Genomic DNA, 16211 nt, shown 5'->3' with positions numbered 1-16211 from the left:
CCACTATTTAATGCTTTTTGGAGACGGGGATTAGCTCATTGTTGTACTTCTGAATCTCACTAAATGACTTTTTGCTGTGATTTGAGACAGCCAAGTTCACTTCTCAAAAACTTATTACGTTAATGCGAGTTAAAACACTTGAGTGATCTCTTTTATGTGATGAATTACTTTGCTTTCTATGCTTTTCACATTTGAAAATAACAGGATATTTTATGTAGAAGTATGTTATATATGTATACATGTAATTTAAGGGGAGTAAGTAAGGTTTTGTAGGTGCCCCCAACAGGCAGTCAGACTTCCATCAGGAAGTCAGTCTGCTTGGAGGTAAGTACGTGAAACCAAATCACTCTTAAAATCTATCCTAAATGCTATGTGATCTTTAGTTAGCCCATATAGAGCAAAGGAAGAGTATTAAGTGATTGTTCTTAGCACTTTTGTGAACTTTTAGTAGTCCTTGACTGTTAGGATACTGTCTGTTACCCTTACTTTGTTAGTTTGGATTTGATACTTATTTTCTGCCTGAATGTAACAAAAGAAAATAAAAATTGTATTTATTTGTACTGTATTGTAAAATTGTATTTTAATTGCAGCTATGTATGGGCTGCTCTGATAGTAGGCTTGGTTACCTTGAAACAACTTCAGCACTCGGGTTTTAAAAATGCAAGTGAAAAATAATGCTGGTGTGGATAAGAGAATAGATAATATTTGCTGTTATGTTAACAGAGGGAAGAACCACATAATGTACACTGGCTGACCCCATAAGGCAAGGAAGAAAGGTAAAGTGACTTGTATCAGCAGATGGAAGTATGTACTGTTGGTTGGAATGAGCAAGTTGCAGGACTCTTAAAAATATTCACTTTTCCAGATAATGTGGTTGCCAATCTGAAGCTATATCATCAATGAAGGCTCATTAATGTGCTTAGCTTGGTTAAGCCTCACTTGAGCATAGGTAGGAGAGCTGCAGTGTCCTCTTGGGAGTGTTGCCAGGGCTTCTGGAGCCAGACTCTGTGCTGCTGCTGTGCTGTTTGAAGCTGAACCCTCCTGACATCTCTGCAAACTCCATGAAGCCTTGCCTGCTTTCCTGAACTCACGGGAGAGAAGTGGAAGAGCTGTGGGAAAGCTGCTTGTCTTCTGTTGCTGCAAGGAGGTGGTTACCACCTGGAAGCAGAAGGACCTTGAGCTCTAGTGCAAGTCTCTGACATTTTCAGCTGGTTTGGATTGAAAGCATCAAGTAATTCTTGGTGACTTTATTTTAAGAAGGCAGTGCTTGAGATAGTCTGAGGCTGACATTAAATTAGAGACTTGCCTACTTGGACATTTCATCTCTGTGACATACTTTCAGGTTATCTTTTTACTTTTTTCTTGCACTCCCCTTGGCATTTTCAAGGAAATCTGCCTAAAGTATTGCAGCTGGTATTCTATGCTGCTGCTTTCAGCAGCTGAGCAGAGCTGGAAATGGGAAGGAAAACATGAAGGGAGTCTTTGAAGCTGGAAAATAGGAAGACAGCTACAGGCTGCTGTAGAATATCTTACCCTGTACATGGAGTAAGAGCAGGGTTTTAAGGTAATACTTGGTGTCAGCCAGAAAAGACTTCAGTATTGTGATATATTATTAGTGGTACTGTTTCTGTCAACCTCTCAGCATAACCAGTGAAGTGAAACCCCGTTGTATAAGACAACATGTCAGGTTGAAAGGTTTCTCGTCCCCAGTTTGAGCGTGTGAAAACAAACGTGTGCGGCTTTCAGAGAGTCCATTCTTCAGAAGGGGAGAAAAATCCAAAGAAGAGGCTGTGTTGCACATTGGGGCAACTGTTTTGTCAATGTAGGTCGTAAGCAATTTTTAACATCAACAAATAAATCTGTGAGGAGAATTGGAGGAGAATGATCTGTTACATGTTGCTGCTCTGTAGCGTTCAGATGATGGGTAGCTTGTGCTCTACATCTACTGCTCTGGTGAAATCCCTGATGAGAGGTCAGTATCCCTGCTTAGAGTCCTTAGGCATTACATCAAGTGAAATAAAATAAACGTTATTTCTGCTTTCGCTGCACGCTGTGACCTAGCTAGTCTCGAATAAGAGCTGACAGCCATCATGCTTGTTTCTCTATTAGTGAGTAGAAATAAGGTTTCCTGTACTCCCCTTATGAGGCATCATTAGTGCTCAGTTTGTATTACAGAGCTCCAGGCACAGGAACCAAGCACAGATTTTTCTTCCCCTCCATGGCCGCAGAGTGCACGACATCTTTCACAGAATCGCTGCTGGTTCTTAGTGCATCACAACAAGGCGATGGCGAGCGTGAGGTGGGAAGGCATCACGTTGCTTCTTCATTTATGGCAGGTAGTTATTAGGATGCTACAGCTGATGCGTTTCAAAAAGCAAGGCGTTGGATTAATCTTCCAGATTATTCAATTAGAAGATAAATAAAAATACCCACAAATAAGCCACTGTTTGAAGGATTTGTGTCTAAAGTAACAGTAATATAATGGAGGTATCGACAAATGAGATTCATCTTGTAGTATGTGGTTCCAAAATGATTAAGCTGGAGATTTTTTTTCCCTCTTAGGAGAGGACTAATGCTTTGTTTTTTTTCTACTTAATGATCTGTGGTGATTTTAGTCTACTTATTGGTAAAGAAACAGCACTTCATCTTTATTAAGTCTTCCCATTCGGATCAGTTCTTTCATATCTGATAACAGTAGTTAACAATGAATAATCTCATTCATTTATCTGTATCTTTTGAGGATCTGAAAGTGCCTCTGAAAGTTCATCTTAACCTATCTTTCGTAAGTCTTAAATTCAATTATTGTGAATTTGAAACGGTCTTCAAGGAGGCTCCTTTTGAATAGAATACTTTTCATGAGCCTTCAAATCAATTGTAAGTGAGTCTCTCTTCTGTTCTCACATGTCAAGATTGAGCACAGATGCTGTTAGTGATTGGGCCTAGCAGAGCTCCTGGAGTCCTTAGTCTCCTTTTAAAAAACAAACAACAAATCTTGAATTTTGCAATCTAGTTCATCTCTCAGCCAGTTATTTTCTCTGTCCTTGTCTGAATTGGAGATCTTACTGCAAGCTCCTGTTAACTAACTGCATGTTTTCTCATGGAAAACTAAGAGCTGTCTGGCACGATTTTTCTTACATCTCAAAAGTTTTGCATTAACTAACTTTGCAGGAGTTGCCTACTACTCTGTTATATTAGAAAGCAATAAGAATAGCACACTGGAAGAAAGCCCTTAGATTGCAGGATTTAGTTTTGTTTGTCTCCTTCCATCCCCCAAACCTAAGCAACAGTGTCATAGGTCATGGTACTCGGCAGTAGTCAATAAGATCAGAAATCCAGAACCCACAGTGATCATGTGCTATGTGGAAAGAGAAGATTGAAAATCAGCAGTGTTCTGTGCTGTGTTTTTAGTGTTAAGATAACAAGGACCAAAATAAAGAAACCAGTAAGAATTTTTGTAAAGACAAGCTGTGGAAGAATGTAAACGAACCCCATGTCTTTAATACACACATGCTTTTAGTCGCAGAATTGTTTCGGAAGCTCACAGCTAAGGTTTTAGAACATAGATCAGAATTTATTCTTTTGCCCCATGTTGCTTCCTGTGTATTCATTGTTTTTTTTTTTTGTCTTGAATTGCATCACGGATTTTGGAACACCACAGGATTATCATAATCAGCTCTCTCTTTTGTTGTTATTGGAAGTTTATTTGATTCAGGGCTGATAGAATTCCATTTTTGAGTGAGTTTGCTTAGTTTTTCAAGTTGAAGAGTTACGGTCTGTAGATCACATAGCTTGCACAATACCTCCGTCAGTTTATTATTTCCTATAAGATGAAGACTCCTGGTTTATGTGATTTGGCCGTGTAAGTTTGTCATGGTCGTGCAGAGGGTACATATAAACCTGTATAGTAATCTCTGTGCTGAAGGGAGAATTTGTGATGTGACCCGTTCCCTAGCCTACTGAACAAAGCTGTGTTGTTGTTTCTGTGAGGACTTCCCTTATATCTTCATCTGCTTGTTCTTATCCCTTCCTCCTATTTTTGCTCACCGGTCCTTGCAAGGAGGAGATGCTTGGTGTTGAGTATGAGCAAAATATCATGAAATCCATGTCTATGGCACATACAGTATAGTAGCATTTCATGAGTAAAAACATATGAAAAGGAAATTCTAGAAGGACGCCTGAAATGTGCCTTGCTGATAGAGTGATGGATATTTTGATTTTATTGGCCCCTTCCTCCCCAAAACTGTACAATCCTTTGTATGCCTTTCTTAAGCAATTCTGAAGGTCTGTTTCTTTATTACTTAGTTCTTTCATTAATATTTTACGTATGCAATAATGATGGAGTTGTTTTTGTTGTGCTAGATGAAATTAAATAAGCAGTCTGTCTACTAGAGCCAGAAAGCAGAGCACAAGAGAAATGGCTTCATCTCCCGAGACCATGAGAGTTGGCCATAGCCTCAGAGGTTGAAAGCCAGGCTTTTGCTTTGAAGAGCGACATAATTATTATGAAAGATATCATAATAGTTATAATTGCTATTATGAAAACCTGTACTAAACCTGTACTGAACATGCAGTAGCTGCTCACAAAGAGCAGCTGGGTGCAGAATGATGTAGGACAAAAGCTTATGTCTAGTGGGACAGTAGGGTTTGGGATTTTTTGAGTAGCAGGTGACTGTTATGTACCCTTTAATATGGAGCAGGATCTCTTTCAGCACAGGATGCCTAGTAATGCTGTACTAATTCCTTTCTTGTCACGGTATTGATGTTATGTTGAGGTAGAATTTCATTTCACTTTTATGGGGGAAGGCTTGAAGGGCTGGACAGTAAATCAACTCAAAATCAATCAGAATCTCTCTCGACATTTTACTTTGTCACGTGGCAGCTAGCATTAGGCTTCCATACATGCCATGAAAGTAATCCAGGTAGTTCACTATGTTATTGAATCCCAGCGCTGACAGATTAGTTCCTTCTGGCTTGCTGGTATTGCTGTTTTTGTGAGCTAAAACCAGATTTGTCTAATTAGAGACGTGATGGCATCCTGGGTAGTGTAACATCTCAGGAAGTATCTTATGGAAGTGTTCTTCCTTGTAGCAGTCAATGAGTCCCCACCTTGCCAAACACGAGTGGTTAAAGTTGGTGGATGCCAGAAATGTCTGTATTCGTCTTCACATTGTGGAATGAAGTTAGGAAATCAATAATAATTGCAGTTAGCCAACGAGTCGGACAAGTCGCAGAGAAGAATTGGAGTTGCAGGCTGGCTGGCTGGGCAGAGAATAGTGCTGCAGCAGACGAAGATGAGGGGGATGTTTGGCATATGCATGGGGTGCTGTAATGGTGCAAAATAGCTGAAACACTATCTGTTTAAATTAGGAAGTTACATCAGACTTCTCGCATGGCTGCATTCAGATATTTGTGATTCACCCCAAATGGCAGGAGACGAGGGTACTGCTCTGGGTAGTTTGAAGAAGAACATAAGCTATGCGGTCCACGGAGCAGCTACGTTAGCAGTGTAGGCTGTGCCCCTGTGTTGAGGGTAGATGATAAACTGTAATTAATTTTTATTATTATTTTACATGCCAACCTCAGAGCTTCATTTGAAATTTGGTTGATGCAGAGTGTAGGCCCTGTCTCGGAAGCAAAACGCCAATTCTGCTGGCCTCAGGGAGTTTCTGCTCGGGTGTGTGAGGCTTTATTCAGTCAGACTGCGACAGGAGAAAAATCTGCCAAGCAGATGGACTGCTGCTTCTCTTCCTTCCTGGAGGAGCTTGCAAAGTGAACTATATATTTCTTCCACTGTGGTAATCTGTAGGCTTAGAGTGGTAAGTTCATTAGTTTAGTGTTGTCTTCCTACATTAGGGAAACTGTGTAAGCCTAGAGAGTCTCCCAAAACGGTAAAATCTGGTATCTCTTTTTCAAGAAAGTTTGTTTCAAGAAAATTCACATGCTTTGTATACTTAAGCACACTTTAACTAACTAATATACTGCCAAAAATACAGGATCTTAGCTCTGTGTAGTATGTCAGCTGTATGAGAGTCATACTTGGAAGGGCAACGGCTTGAGTATTTGTGTTTCCCTGCCCTTCTTTTCCCTTTTCTTCAGTTCTGAGAGTTGTTGAGTACTGATAAATTTTATGGATTTGAGGTAAGATGTAAACATCCCTCAGACAGATCAGCATCCTCTTACAAACTAAGCCATCCCAGTTTTAGCAGGAAAAGTTGAAAAAATATATTAGAGTTTAAAATAAAAAGGAGTAAAGATGACATACAAAATAATTCTTCTAGCATGAGATGTTTACTCAAAGTACTGGAAATGCGATAAATGAGATGTGAAACTGCTTTTAAGTCAACAGCTACTTCAAGTGAATTCCTGAAAACTGAAGACTGCCATTCTATTAAAAATAAGTCAATAAGTTACAGAGTGCTGACATTTGAGCTACATGGTTCATTTGAGAAACTGACATTGCACAAATGTTAACTTGTTTATCAAATTTGTCAAACTAGAATTGTTCCTCAAACAATTTTTGACCTGACGGATACAATTTAAATTTTTTCATGGCATGGAGTCTGGTTCTGCATATAGTTTTTCTTTTCGCATCCTTCCCATGCACACGTGCATTGAAATAGGCTTAAAATGTAATTTACACCAACTTAGGGTACTCTTTTGCAAGAAGAAGGTACGTTAATATAAATGAAAATTAGATCTTATTTTAAGGCTTTTTAAATGCTTTCTCTCGCCTTGTAATTTATACTTTACAGAAGTCAGTTTTATGGGTATACTAAGAACCCAAAAGCTATCACTGAGCTTGGAATACTTCTGTAGTCAGTTGTGGTACTATGACATACACTCTTCGTCCTTCTGTTATATCATGTGTTTAATTCAGATAAAATAAGCGACGGCTGCTCTGAGCATGGAAATAAAAGATATAATACTGGAAATAGGTGGTTCCCAATAAGTGTATTTTAGCCCAAAACTTTAATTCAGTTCTGTAAAATACAGTCTCCTGTTTGTTTTACAGTAATGACATGCTTTCTGGTGATCAGTTCAAAAGCAATATGTCACAGCATTTCTGCACATTTAGTATACCAAAAGAAATAATAACACTTGTTACATTTATTGGTATCATTAAACACTTCTTTCCTCAAACTTGTGCACCCGCTGGATTGCATCTCTCTTTTTACCAGGAGGTAGAGGATATTTAATTGTTTTCTTTGTTTCTTGTTTACCCTTGTTTCTTGCTTGGGTCACTCAGCTCTTTGGGGAGGAATTGATCTGTGAAAACGCCGTGCAAACTCAACACTTAGCCCTTGCAGGGCTGTGGGTTGGTTGTGATACTTACTTTGGTTTCAGGCTCGGCAAGTGCCTGGACCTGGGTCCAGATGGCATCCTGCTGGTGCTTGGAAAGTGACCTGAGGGAAGTTTTAAACCTCAGACACGTGGAATAAAAACATTGCAAGCCTCGGGAACCTGTGAAGGGTATGAGTGAGGAAAACAGTCAACTTCCAGAAGATTCCTTTGTGGAAATATTCTCTGCAGCCTCGAGAAGGGACTTGCTTCTTACGTGTTTGTGGAGCAGGCACTTCTTGAATGGCTGTGGAGGAAGTGGTCAGGGTGCTGCTGTGACACCTGGTTTAGCTGTTGGAGAAGTGAGACAAGAGAGCAGCATGCAGGTGTTTGCACTCAGCTTAAACAGGGCATGGTTAGGGCAAATACAAATCTCCAATTTGCTGGGAGCTCTTCAGCGAAGTCTGTTTCTCAACCAGATTTCAGGTGTGTTTCAGTTTGACTCCATGCTTGAGTCTCAAAGGCTTTTGGTAAAAGAGCTGTGGGTCTGCGCTGGCTTTCCTGTTGTTGGGAGGTGGCCCTTCTCCTTTCTGGTTACCAAAAACATTTGTCTTGTTCATACAAGCAATTTTACTGAGCAATCAGTAAAATGTTTTTTGACCTATTTCTCTAGGCTGTTGACAACAATAATTGCTGCTACTGTTTCTATATTAACATTATACAATAAAATTGTTTCTAAATTATTCATGCTGATTTTGACAATCTCCTACGCTTGTGACACCGTTCCTCTCTAAGGAGGAGCTGGGAGATGGAAAATTTTCCCTTGCTTTTGGCAAACAGCCATCTTAAGTTGTGGGGAGACAATAGTTTGGTATTTCCTCATTTTCTAATTTGGGTGCTTTATTTTATTTATTTATTTTTTGACCCTGTATCCCTTCCTTTCTTGTAGATGTTATTTACTTATCTAGGTAAGCAGGTTTAAAAATATAAATAGCTTTTCCACATAGATGCATAATAATACTCAGAGGAGAACTACTATCTTTATGGCTTAAATAGTAAGTCTGGCAGTCCATATTCTGTGAACTTGTGAAAATTATATAGTTAACCAGGGGGCAAGAAGCCACAGACTTGTGTCTGGTGACAAGAGCCTGTATTAGCATGGCTGGGGGCTTCTGGGACCCAGCAGTGATCTTCGCTTGTGGGGTGCAGAGCGCTGAATGAGGAAGCAAACTGCTCTGCGTGCAAGTTGGGGTTGCTTTAGTTCATGAGAGACCTCGCATTTCAACCTGAACATCGTGCAGGTGTTTGGAGGAAGTGCAGGCATGGTCTGGAAAGGTGACACGTTACTTGGGTGGCCTTGTTCTTCAGAGTATTTGGGCTGCTCTTTGATTTTCATCTTCAGCAGAAGCTCTTCAACCTCGGAACTACATCGGTTGCCTTCTCGGTTGAAGGTCTGGAACTTGTGTGGAGTGGAAAGCAGGGAGGCATTATTCTAATCACCCCCTAAAATAAGGAGGTTATTTGTCGTTCTTGAATAAGCTCTAGATATGGAGGTTGTTACCGAGTGTCCTCACTGTGAAAATAATTGCGAACAAAAAAACAATTTAGTACAAATTAAGCATGCTTTGAAGGTTTATGATACTGGCTTCAGGTTAGCATTGGCAGAATAAAACTGCCTAAATCAGCGAAGCCCTCTTAGGACATCTGGGGAATGCTTTTTGATGTTTCAGTGTTTAATAAATAGCATGTACAAGGTCTGATGCTTATTCTCATATTCTATTGTAGCCCTTAATTACAAATAAATAGCAGAGCTATCTGGATTGAAGCTGTGTAACTAGTCTATGGATGGAAACCCTCTTAAGACAAAACCTTGCAGCGTGTTTTTTTTTTTTTTTGATTATGGCCTTAGCTGTGAACAAAGCCAATGCTTGTTGTTGTAATAGGGATTTTGAAAAACTGTTAGCAATTAGTTTCTTACTAATTACTTTTGTAGTTGCAGAAAGCGATGACAGTGAATGAATGAGGAGAGGGCTATACTTTCTCTTAAATAATGGTGCCTAATTGAAAAAGGCTTTTTCTCTGAAGTGGTAAGGAACTAAAAAAATGAAATCCTAACACCCCTTCTTCTGTTAAGGTAAAGGTTTTTATTTTTCTTTTTGTTTGTTTGTTTTTGTGTTTCACTTTTCTAACTGGATGAACTTCTTTTGGTCCTTTAATCCGTTACGAAAGCCTTTTTTGAGTATCTTGGGAATCGTGTAAATTGCACCCAGCATGCTCAATACCCTGAAGAATCTGCACCTTTCCTCTGACATAGTTGTCAAATTACCACATCAGGAAGAGGGGAAAGGAAAGGGATACCTATACCACGTCTTCATGGGGGGAGGAAGTAGCTTCCCTATCTCACATCTTAGTCTTTCAATGCTTGCATGATGCCTGTTTTTTGTATTTTATTAAAAGTCAACATTTTTGGTGTCATCTGCGCACTTGGAATGACTCCTTTCCCTCTCAAAACAGCTGAAAAATGCCATGAAGCACCCATTTTTAGAGACAGGCTTTAATAATTAAACCTCTTAACTCAGGCAGCTTTGCCAGAACTCACCTTGTTTTGTCCTAATTTGATTAGGCTTGCAAATATTCATTATTTGACACAAGATAATTGGAAAACAGATGGATTATGTCCCTCTTCTTTCATTATCCAAAGCATCAGACTTAGAATTAGCAGTTATATACTTGATGAGCTTTCTCTTACGGAATCATTTCCTGATCCCAGTCTTTAGCATTTATCGTTTGTGTTGTTTTCTTTTAATGTTCTCACCTGAAGAATGGGTTCATGTTGTGCTTTCTTTTGAGGGCAGGCAGAATACCTTTGAAGTATAAGCTTCCAGTATTTTAAATTTCTTTGCTGTCAAATATTTTAAGCACTTCAGCATTTAGCTGCTCTAAAGGAAACCCTGCAGGGTGGCATGCGGGAAGATGCATGCAATTCTGGAAGAACCCAGTGTTGCAACCGAAGCACAGGCTGCTGAAATGCTGAAACTGTTTAAGGGAGAACATGCTGTCAGCATTGGCCATTACCACTGTGACACACATCATATCTTTGCTTTCAGAACTTCAACTCCTATTACAATTTTGCTATTTATTAATAAATGTGTAACCAAATTTAATAACTTTGTTTTCTATGGCAAAAACACCAGGTTGGTGCTTTCGCAACCTGTGACATTAGACAAATATTTACGTAGAGCGCTTAAGGTACAATCAAGAGAGGTAAATTTTTTCAGAATCATGAAGTTGACATTTTGCAAATTTTGGTAGCTTCCATTTTAGAAATTTGTCTCTGGTGGAGATGTCTTATTGATAAATGTGAGTACTGTTTTATTTGGTCTTTGGAAACTGTGAAAAAATGAGCATGGCCCTTACAGTTAACCGGAGACAGTGTGTTAATTGGTCTAACTTATTTAATGATTTGCTGAGAGGCAGCAAAAAAGCACATGCTACTTCTTCGAGGTCATATGCAAAGTAGACAAAATAATATGTGATTACAGTTTCATAAATATGCTCATAGTTTTCACTTTTGCAGAATACTAATAAAACAAATAGTTGTCGTTAATGTAATTTGTGTTGCATGAATTATTCTTTGGGAGACTAATCTGCCCTTGAGCTTTAGGATTAGTCAAGGAGAGATTTCCACTACAGACGTTATTGTAAACAGCTGGACCATAGCTTTATGTTGTTCAGCATTACTGTATAGAAGCTGCTTATCTGTGTAGATCAATGCTCCAGATTACTTGATTGTATTGTAATGCAGATAATTTTTCTTGGCAGGCAGTGAATGTAAGTGGATTAAGCCATTGGCTATGAAGATAACTTGACTGATGCACAAAATTCTCTGCCAATTTGTGTCTTTTAGCTGGATATACCTTTGACATGACCAGTGATTCATGAATTCCTGTGTTTTAAATGTTGTGACAGCCTGTATGGGACTAATCACTGTCACTACGTCTAGTTTTTTTCTCTCGTTTCAATTTCCTGCCGTTTCTTAAGTTGGTTTTGATTTTTGTGTGTAATAGTTTTAAAAGAAGTGCTACTTTTTTTTTTTTTTCCTCAGGTACGGTTTTTCATTCCTCTTTGTGACAAAACTGGTGCTGGATGTGTCTGTTAACACACAACCCGAGGAACCATTAGTGATTTTATTAGCAACTTGTGTAGACCAGAGACTCTCTTGAAAGTAGTTGTTATCTCATCTTTTATTTTTAGCTTTGCTGTGATAGTGAGGCATTGTCACAATCCAGTTCCTGGGCAGGGGGGAAAGCAGAATTATTTTTTTCCTCAAAGTGCTATATGTCTGAGGTTTTCAGGACAAACTTGATGGGAAGGGAGATGGTGTGAAGAGAGAGAGTTGTTTCTTTCTCCTGGTGTAATATGGAATATATAAGTGACTCAGTCTCTTATCTGGAGGTTTTGAGACAGACCAGCCAGAAGTTTCTAGCACACCTTTCATTCATGGAAAGCTTTTCTAGGACAGTCCTAATGGAAAATATAGTTGGGGTGTTGGATGAGGCTTACTCTTCAAATGTCAACATAGTCTAGATGGTACAGCAAGTTCGTCAGCTGGAAAAGTTAAGCAGTGTTTGGTGTTCAGTGCTGTTAACTTTGGGGGGAGACCAAAATCTGCAGCAGAGCCTGCTGTAAGAACCGAAATTGAAAAACCTGTGCAAACCCCCAAGACATGTAGGTGAACTTATTAGAAGTGAACACTTCTGAATGTTTGCAAGGTATGGAGTAATTTTGTTAGAATACCTCTTACTGTTTTTTGTGCTTTTTCTTATTGATAGATGCCACGCTGAGCATGTCAGCAGAAATGCAGTGCAAGATTGGAAACTGGCGTGTAGGCCTTACCAGCTCAAGGTTACTTTTCATATTGAAGCTTTTAAAACAGAAGTAGCATAAGCTGTGCAGGTGGCAGAGACCCCGCGTGAGAGAGGAGGCTCAGGCAGTGAGCATCAGAGACCCCCACCACTGCCAGTCCAACCCTCAGGCACCTGAGAGGCTTCACGGCTCATTTTCTCACGTCACATCCATCACACTCATAAAATTAAATGGCAATAATGCCTTCTTGAATTCACTGTTTATGTTACTGTTCTTATGTAGGAATGTGCCCTGGATTAAAATAGATCCCATAAATTAAGGCTACAAGGACTGATCCCTTCCAGATGCCTTTTTTAGCAGGTCTCTTGGGAATGCTCCGTGGTGGGCACTAGCGGGAGGGGCAGCCTGATGCATCTTGCTGACAGGTTTTCATTTGCTGTTTCACTCTGGTAAAACAAAAGAAGGCTGCATGTTGTATAGGCTTGCTGTGTAGGACTGCATTGAGAAAAGGGAAGGAACCGGGAAATGTGGCATCAGAAACGTTCTCCTGAAGTATCTGTTATTGAGCATAACTGGTTATTTTGGACCAAGTGCACAATGGATTTTTAGCTTCACGGATTTCAGCTTTTTGCCTGTGGTTTTTATTACAGTCAGAAAGAAGGATTGCAAAGGGAAACAACACATCAAAGAGTGCAATGCAGTATATAGCTTGGTGCAATAGCCACATTTTTTTAATGCTGGGATCACTGTCAGTCACTGTTGATGGCAAGTTAGCTCTTTGGGAAAAAAAGGAGTAACAGTGCTGAAACATGCATGCAAAATGGGGTGAACAGAAATCTTGTATGCGCTTCAGGAGTATCTCGTTCAGGTGTCAGCAAAAGGCCCATCAGAAGCTCTAAATCTAGGTTTCATACGGCCAAGGTCAGATGTGCTAATGCAGTCAGCCTTTGCCTTCTCATAAAGAAATGTTGTTAGGATTGACTACTGTGTTTGGGCCATCACCTCTGCATAAACGCCTCCATCAGCATCAGCCGTTTCTGTGGATTTTACAGTAAGTAATTTCTTGAAAAGCAAGAAGCTGCCAGTTTTCAATCTGAAAAAAGTGCCAGAGCAGATCAACTTATTTTCTTCAGAAATGAAATATCAGATGGCAAAAATCTTGGATGAGCATTATATATTACAGAAAGAAAATGGAGATGGCACAAAAGGCTGTCTCAAGGGCAGTTTTTCTGTTAAAACTTCTGTGGTGGAACTGCGAGTTTCACAGATATGATGCTGAAAATGCAACATATGAAATTGTTGGACATTACTAAAGTGAGAGGCTTTTAGTTTAAACACCAGGGCTGCACTGTGGCAGCAAGCTCTTACCTTCAGATATTAAACAGTTTAATGTCTTTTTTTTCTTTTTTTTTTCCTTCCTGATGTAAAATCGTTAAATAGGTGATGCTTCCACTCTAGCTGTTTGTTTGAAAGCTCCTATCGTCAAGCCGCAGATATGACAGACAATTCATTAACCTACTATCCTTGCTTAAGGGCATTCTAAAGGAGTTCAACTTTGGAAGCAAAGATTTGCATTATTCATGATCATGATCTAAATGCTTTCGTTCTGTTTACAGCGTCTGTTAATTGCTCTTGTATTCCTTTATGATTAGAAACATTTAGCTGTCTTAATCAATAAGATGAAGTGCTATGCTGAGCAGTTAATTAGTATGGCCCTGTCAGCTCAAAATACAGAATGCTAAATGTGCTCATAACTTGCTTTAGTAATTTGATTAAGCTAGAAGTCTTGTCCTTTCCGAAGGGAATGAGGTTTTAAGTAGACAGTCATAGGTTGTCATGTTAGAGTTAAATTGATAGCACTCCAAGTAAACTGCCACCTTTTTTTCCCCAGCTTTAGCTGTCTTCGTAGCTAACGGGAAGGAAAAAAAAATCAAAAACCTCTCAATTTTAAACCCACAGGGCATGTCTCACATGCCACATATGGAACGACTCATGTCTATTTTATTTGAAATTTTGGTAAAGTTATGTTGCATCTAGAAGAGAAGCTGAGATAGTGATGGGAAGTCACTGCCAGTAGATGTGTTCCTGCTTTCCTTAGGCTACATTACAGTATTAAAGAAAACAGGAAAATAAATTTCTTTTCAAACAAACAAAAATCATAGAACCTGAAATACTTGTTTTAATTATGGCATTTTAACTTGCAGTGTTGATCTAATATGTTAGGGTAGTTAGATGTTGACTCCTAATGTTTCTTGGTGCAGTGTTTTATCATTGTAGGCATATAAAATTCATGAAGCTTTTCTGGGGGAAGGGGAATGTTTAAATGAAGAGTGGGGGAATTAAGATACTGGATTTGCATACCTCTTATAAGAAAGTCTTCAGTTTTTCATGAATTTTTCAAATGTTTTTAATTTTTCCCCTGAGAAGCATTCTAGCTAAAAAATTAAAAGTTAAAAATAGATATTTAAACATAATTGCGTACTCTACCATACCTCTAATGTGACAGGCTCACTTTTGAGACACGAGGGACCATGAATCCCTGATGACTTCTCTCATGATGAACGTAACCTCAGGAGGAGATTTATCTTTGCAGATGCTAAAATCGAACTGGATTGTGAGTTGTGCAGTATGACTTGTTCCCATTCTTGGTTGGAGGCAGATTGTTTGACTAGTGTTGGATGTGTGCTTTCCTCCATTGTAGTCTTCTTGACAGACATTTTGCTCCCTTTGCAGTTATGGTAGACCCATTGATCCTTTCATTTCAGCTACTGATTTATCTACTTTTAATTTTTAATCTTTTTTAAATTTTGGTAGGGATTAAAATGACTTACATATAGGTAGGGTGCACCTCAGTGAAAAAGGAATGGTTGATGGCTTCTTGAAAACAGGACATTTGGAATAATTTCTTGTTTTCATAGGCTCCCTACTCTGGATTTTGGTGTGATTTCTGTTACCAGTGAAAGTGCCAATTAAGTAGTGGAACAGAATCTTTAAAATGTTTAATTTCATATGAGTGCTGTTACATGGTTATAAAGTGTTTTGGGAAAGGATTAATGTAAATCTGGCTCCACAGACGTTACTTCTGTTTCTCCCATGCATCGTGCAGGCTCAGTGGTTAAACCAACGTGGAGGTCTGTGGGCGAGGAGGGTTTAGCTAGCTTTTTTCTAAGTGCAGGCAGGAGGCTGACAGACATTACAGAATTGTGTTCAGTTCAGAAATTGTCGAGGGTGGCTTCGGTATGGAGCTCCGTGCTCCGGCAGCAGGTAGACCTTGTAAGCAGGGCGGCTCCTGGTGGCGCTGGGCTGGGCAGGGCACCTGCCGCAGGCAGGGAAGAGCACTTGGCCTAGAGTTTCCTGTCCCATAGCCAGTGTGCCAAGTTAAATTCCTGTAATCAACAATATTTCTTGTTCTGTGTTTAGCCCAAGTCGATGAGATAATTTCAGGAGTTTGTTTACTCCTTTAAACTTTGTGTGACATTATTGCGTGTCTGAATTTCTGTGGAGACCTTATTTCCTCGTTACGTATTTCTCAAACTTGAGCCTTTACAGCCATGGGTGAGTAAGCCTAGAGTTTGATTCAGGCTTGCTATGGCTGTTACTGCTTTGGAAGGACTGAAATGTCAGATACAAGAGTAAAACTTATTTTTTCTTCTCATTCTAGGTGCCTGCTGATGGAAATGCTGGATTGTTGGCAGAGCCTCAAATCGCCATGTTCTGTGGCAAACTCAATATGCACATGAATGTTCAGAATGGAAAATGGGAATCTGACCCCTCCGGGACCAAGACCTGCATCAGCACTAAAGAAGGAATTCTGCAGTATTGCCAGGAAGTAAGTCCCTTGTTCAGGAAATAAATAGTGTTTCTCATTCTGAATTACCTATGTGCAGGTGCTTGCTGGAGGACTGAATCCTTAGGGATCTTAACTTTCTATTTTCTCTTCGGCTCCATTGCCCTTTTACCCTTCTTAAAGAGGCTCTCCCTAGAGGCTATTATTAAAACAGCTTCAAAAATTGTCTGCAGGGGGATCGTTGAGAGTACTGTTGGGCAATTTCATCCCTCTGTCTTAT

General features: G+C 39.5%; 1 protein-coding gene across 1 annotated transcript in view; it reads left to right on the top strand.

The window, feature by feature from the left end:
- Positions 1–16211, top strand: part of APP (amyloid beta precursor protein) — a 210383-nt gene that overhangs the window by 21460 nt on the left and 172712 nt on the right. The window contains exon 2 of the mRNA XM_035545590.2: positions 15806–15973. Within this exon, the coding sequence (XP_035401483.1) occupies positions 15806–15973 (168 nt within the window). The remainder of the gene's footprint in view (positions 1–15805; positions 15974–16211) is intronic.

Source organism: Cygnus atratus, chromosome 1, assembly GCF_013377495.2.
Source record: "Cygnus atratus isolate AKBS03 ecotype Queensland, Australia chromosome 1, CAtr_DNAZoo_HiC_assembly, whole genome shotgun sequence".
Classification (NCBI taxonomy): Eukaryota; Metazoa; Chordata; class Aves; order Anseriformes; family Anatidae; genus Cygnus; species Cygnus atratus.
The sequence above is the reverse complement of the archived record's forward strand: the minus strand, read 5'-3'. Positions and strand labels throughout refer to the sequence as shown.